This window comes from Gracilinanus agilis, chromosome 2, assembly GCF_016433145.1.
Source record: "Gracilinanus agilis isolate LMUSP501 chromosome 2, AgileGrace, whole genome shotgun sequence".
Taxonomy (NCBI): domain Eukaryota; kingdom Metazoa; phylum Chordata; class Mammalia; order Didelphimorphia; family Didelphidae; genus Gracilinanus; species Gracilinanus agilis.
In genome coordinates this window covers 500,412,477-500,418,476 of record NC_058131.1, presented here as the reverse complement: position 1 = coordinate 500,418,476, position 6,000 = coordinate 500,412,477, and the positions used below count along the sequence as shown (strand labels likewise).

The following is a 6,000-nucleotide window of genomic DNA, read 5'->3' as shown; positions in this document are numbered from 1 at the left end:
TTAACCTCAGGGCACATTAAGTAATACAGACTAATCCAGTCCAGGCTTAATCCAATCAATTGGACAGACAAGAAGTCTTCAGAGGGCAGGGAAACTCCAACACCTCTCTTCCATAGACTGCAAGGAATGTAACTACAAACCTCCATTGCCAGCTGGGGGAAGATCTTTCATCAAATATCATTAAATCCATCTGCTTAAACTAGCAGAACAGAAAAAGAAAAAATATGAGTAAATAACAGAAAAAGAGAAAAGAAATTACAATTGACAGCTTCTTTCCAGGAAATGAAAAAAAGAGCAAATGAAATAGAAGATCAGGAAGTTCCAGTAAATTGGACACAGGCTTTGAAAGATCTTAAAATTCAATTAACTCAAGAACTTCAGGAACTCAAAAAACAATCAAGAGAGGCTGAAGACAATTTGAAAAATGAAATACATGAACCAAAACAAGCAAATAAAGTGTTAAAAGCCAAAACTGACCAGCTCAAAAATGAAGTGAAGAAGGCAAAAGATGATCTACAAAGAAAATCAGACCAGAAGGAGGATGACCAAAAAGTCAGGGATGAAATTCAGTCTTTAAAAAATAGAACTCAACAAGTAGAAGCAAATGACTTTACAAGGCAGCAAGAATATATAAAACAAAATTTTAAAAAATGAAAAATTTGATGAGAATATGAAATACCTCATTGATACAACCAAAGATACAGAGAACGGATCTAGAAGAGACAATTTAAGAATTATTGGTCTACAGGAACATCATGACAAAAGAGATAGAAGGATCAGTGGAATAGACTTGGGGTAAATGACCTCAGCAAGACAGTGAAGGATAAATCCAAAGATCCCAGCTTTTGGGACAAAAATCTACTATTTGACAAAAACTGCTAGGAAAATTGGAAAACAGTATGGGAGAGATAAGTTGAAATCACTATCTCACACCGTACACCAAGAAAAACTCAGAATGGGCGAATGACTTGAATATAAAGAAGGAAACTATAAATAAATTAGGTGAACATAGAATAGTGTACCTGTCAGATCTATGGGAAAAGAAAGATTTTTAGACCAGGCAAGAGTTAGAAAATATTACAAAATGTAAAATAAATAATTTTGATTACATTAAATAAAATTGTTATATAAACAAAACCAATGCAATCAGAATTAGAAGGGAAGCAACAAATTTGGGGAAAGTATAACAAAAAACTCAAAGGTCAAGTTACTCAAATTTATAAGGATCTAAATCAATTGTACAAAAAAGTAAGCCATTCCTCAATTGATAAATGGGCAAGGGACATGAATAGGCAATTTTCAGGTAAAGAAATCAAAAGTATCAATAAGCACATGAGAAAGTGTTCTAAATATCTTATAATTAGAGAAATACAAATCAAAACAACTCTGAGGTACTACCTTACATCTAGCAGATTGGCTAACATGACAGCAAATAAAAGTAATAAATGTTGGAGGGGAGGTGGCAAAATTCGGACATTAATGCATTGCTGGTGGAGTTGTGAATTGGTCCAACCATTATGGATGGCAATGTGACACTCTGCCCAAAGGGCGTTAAAAGACTGCCTGCCATTTGATCCAGCCATACCACTGCTGGGTTTATATCCCAAAGAGATAATAAGGAAAAAGTCTTGTACAAAAATATTTATAGCCTCGCTTTTTGTGGTGGCAAAAAATCGGAAAATGAGGGGATGCCTTTCAATTGGGGAATGGCTGAACAAATTGTGGTATTTGTTGGTGATGGAATACTATTGTACTGAAAGGAATAATGAACCGGACAAATTCCATGTGAACTGGAATAACCTCCAGGAACTGATGCAGAGTGAAATGAGCAGAACCAGAAGAATGTTTTACACAGAGACTGATACACTGTGGTACAATCGAATGTAATGGACTTCTCTACTAGGAGCAATGCAATGATCCAGGACAATTCTGAGGGACTTGTGTGAAAGAATGCAATCCATACTGAGGGAAAGAACTGTGGGAGTAGAAATACAGAAGAAAAAATATGATTTATCAATTATTTATATGGGTATATGATTTGAAATTTTGATTTTAAGAGATTACTCTATTACAAAAATGAATAATATGGAAATAGGTATGAAATGATAACACATGTATAATCTAGTGCAATTGCTTGTCAGCTCCAAGAGTGGGGAGTGAAAAGGGGAGGGAGACAATGTGAATCATGTAACTATGGAAAAATATCTTAAAATTTTTTTAAAAAGAAAAGAAAAAAAAAGGAAGCGGTGGGTTCTCCCTCTCTATAAGTCTCCAAGCAAAGATTGAGTTATCACTCATTTGAGGTGTTGGGGAGAGGATTCTCATTCAGACATAGTTTAGACTAGATGATTTCATCTAGTTCCTTCTAACTCAGATTCTGTGATAAAAGCAATGAAGTCATAAATGATTTAAGGGCAAACTTTTTTGATACTTTATAAACTTAATTCTACTTAGTTCCTTTGCATAATTTTAGACACCAAATATCAATAAAATGCGATGTGTGTCTCACGCATACCCCAAATTCAGAAATATTAGCTTATAAATGAAGAGCTATAATTAGCTTATTAAAAAGCTATAAATTGGTTTATAAATGATCATCTGAACCTGTGCAGCATCCATATGATTAGTCACAAGCATGCTTACTTGTAATAGTTGAGTATTTTGGCAATAATATATACAATTAGGCATGCATAACTTTGTGAATACTTGAGTGGACCTGTGATTTCCTCAATGGATGATTTCTCTATTAATGCAGATTGGTTCATGTATATTGGCATGCATCAAAATACCTGAAGTTCTACAAAAAGTATAGAATTATGAACTACTTTACATTTTCTCTCCTTTATTTAGAAGTGTTTATATTAATGTATCTATAACTAAAATATAGGAGTATAAATATCTTTTGTGCTTACCTCATCAATGATTACTTCTGAACCCATATTGTTCAACTCAGCTCGTATAAAATGAGTTTTAAAACTGTAACATTTCAAAAGACAGATTTTTTAGAATGTAAAAATATGGAAATTGTGATAAAGACAAAATTTGTGTAGAAATAATACGTGTAAGCACAAAGATGGGTATGACAACACATTCAAATGAAATGCCATTTTCAATAATATAGTCAATTGTTAAAAGGGAACAATATTTAGTTTGAGTTTTAAACATGCTTCTGGCTGGACCTTGGATCAGATTTCACGTCTTATGACTATCACTGCAGATGGCTGGTTAGGAAACTGGTGAATTTGAGATTTTCAATTTGGGTGTTTTTGCTTTATCTGTTTTTTCATCTCATTCACTGACCAATCATTACTAAAAATCAAAAACTCAAGAAAAGGCACCCACAGAAATTTTCTTTCCCTGCTTCTTCATCTATAAAATAGGCTTAATAAGCCTGGTCCACTTATCTAATAGTTATTCAGGGAGACTATTTAAGTCTTTAAAATACTACTGTAAGAATGGAAGATATTTTTCTCCTCCCGGATCTATCATGGCATTGATTTCTTAATTCATTTGCTTAATATCAATGAGATTTCTGTGCATTTAGAGTAAAATTCTTCATGTAAATTTATTTGAACAATGTAAGATGACCACTGAGTAGAGAAAGGTTGAAAAAATTTCTATATTTCTTATTTTTCTATAAGAAAACTATTTTATGTAAGCTTAAAAAAAGAAAAATCAGCATAGTACAGAGGAAAGAGCACTGGCTTTGGAGTCAGAGGATCTGTAGTTAAATCCTGATTGTCACTTACTCCCTATGAAACCCAGGCAAGTCACTCAGCTTCTCAATGTATTGTTCTTCATCCGTAAAATGAAAGTGTCGGGCTCAATTGCATAAGGGGTCTCTTCCAGTTCTAAATCTAGGCTCTGCTTTTTTTTTTATTTAGCAACAGTTTTCCTCACATGCCTTTTATCAAAACAATATCACCCTCTTAAACACAATAAGCATAAGATAAAATGCATGACACATGATTAGTAGTCTGTAAGTGAAGTAACAATCTTATTCCCCAATAACAGTATCATAATGAGGTACCACTGTACTTTAAAATTAAAATTGTAAGAAAACATAGAATTAATTATATTCTTCCACTGTGTAAACTCAAAGTATCATATTTAGATCTGGAAGGGACCCCTTAGGAGGTCCTCTGTGGATGCATTTCATATTTTACCTGAGTAAACAAGAAGTACAGAGAAATGAGTTGTCCTAAAGTCATTCGGCCAGTAACTGGCAGAAGCAGGATTTGAACTCAATTCTTCTATCTATAGATCCAGAGCTCTTTTCACTATCCTATACTAATTCCAGAACACTTAGAGTGACTCCTGGAGAGGTACACGACTGTCTAAATCATGAGAACATAATTTAGGAAACTACTTTCACAATTTAGTTCATTTAGTTCGTAAAGCATTTTTTCTTCTCCTCTAATGAGCAGGAATAAATGACATTTGTGGGGGGGGGAATTTAAGTATTTATCAAATGACTAATCATCAAAGGGAAGAAAATATTATCTGAAAAGAAGTTCTCTTTTTTTATTTTAATTATTCTGTCTTGCTTTACTTAAAGCTAATGAATGATGCCTTGAAAATAATATGTAAATTTTTTCACATAGATTCTGTTGCTACATCTAGGATCACCTAAAACAATTGCCTAAACAATTAAAGATAATGTTTATAGAGGGCTTAATGTACTTAAGTCAACTGGTTATAAACATTTCTTCTTATTTAGCCTAACACTTATTATTAGAGTTTTTAATGCTGCATGTAGAAGAAGTTTTAATCCCACCAGTCCTACCCCAACCAAGAGACGACTTATGCCATTTAAAAAATGCCTGATCTAAGAAAAAATTCAAGGAATAATGTCTTAATTTGGTAACATCCTAAGCTAATTAATCATTATTACTACATATGTTCAATACCTGCTTAATTCAGTCTGGGTTTCTGCCTCAATCAATTGATCCTGGAAGTCCTTTTTTCTTTTGGCTGGGGTATAATAGCGATACTGAGAAAGGAAAGATTTTGCTTCTGTTTTTAATGTGCGAGGAGTGAATGGTAGTTCCTGGTTAGTAAAGTGTGCAGAATGCTTCTCCAGCAGATCTCCGCTAGGTGCTTTCGAAGCAAATAACTGAAACATTCGTGGATTTTTGGTATTCTTAGTACTGCCAGTGGCGGCATTACGTGAGGATACACAGAACTGTCTTCGGGGACTTGATGTACCTGAGGTACTATAGCTCCTGCGAGTTTCATTTCTGAAACTTTTTTCAAGAATGGAAAAATCTGGAAATTGCTTATCTGATGCAGGTGGTAATGATTTTGATAAAGATGGAAAGTCATTTTCTTCTTCAGTTTCTTCATCCTTATCTGGTAATTCCTCTGAAAGCTAAAAATAAAAATAGTATTATATCACTAAACAATCAGGAATTTGTCAGAAAATGAAATAATAATCACAAAAAATATATTGTCATCCTCTATTCTTAGGTGCCTGGTTAAATTATATGTCCAAACATTTCATTTTGTTGTTCAAATTGTAGACAGTGGTTTCTAAATTTCTTGGAGGCAGGGAAATGCCCTATTTCTTTGGAATTATCCACAATTCTTATAAGATATTGTGTTAGAAACTTGAGTCTAATGTAGTTATAAATATAGCTATAGCAATCAATAGCAATTCCTTTCATTCTAGGAACCCACTTTTGTTATTTTGGGCACTTCCAGCATCAGTACAGCCATCCTTACCTCTAGCCCTTAATAAAAATGGTTTCCATGAGTTGCTACAACTGAAAAAATTCATTACTTGTTGGCTAAATTCCTGGAATTGGGTCCCTCCAAATTTGCTAGGCTGGACCTAAAACCACAGACTTGCAGCATAGATTTAGAATTGGAAGGGATCTTGGAATCTAATCTAATTCAAATCTCCTTTTATAGATAAGGAAGCTGAGGTGATTGGTTTTCCAAGGTCACTTAGATAGGCAAATGTGCTACCTCCTTTGTGTAGTTATCCATGACTATATC

At 33.7% G+C, this 6,000-nt stretch overlaps 1 protein-coding gene across 1 annotated transcript in view; it reads right to left on the bottom strand.

Moving 5' to 3' along the window:
* Positions 1 to 2,876: 2,876 nt before the first annotated feature.
* Positions 2,877 to 6,000, bottom strand: part of SPATA7 (spermatogenesis associated 7) — a 70,225-nt gene continuing 67,101 nt past the window's right edge. The window contains exons 7-8 of the mRNA XM_044659987.1: positions 4,911 to 5,371; positions 2,877 to 2,976 (exon numbers count right to left, since the gene is read on the bottom strand). Coding sequence (XP_044515922.1) covers positions 2,877 to 2,976; positions 4,911 to 5,371 — 561 coding nt within the window. The remainder of the gene's footprint in view (positions 2,977 to 4,910; positions 5,372 to 6,000) is intronic.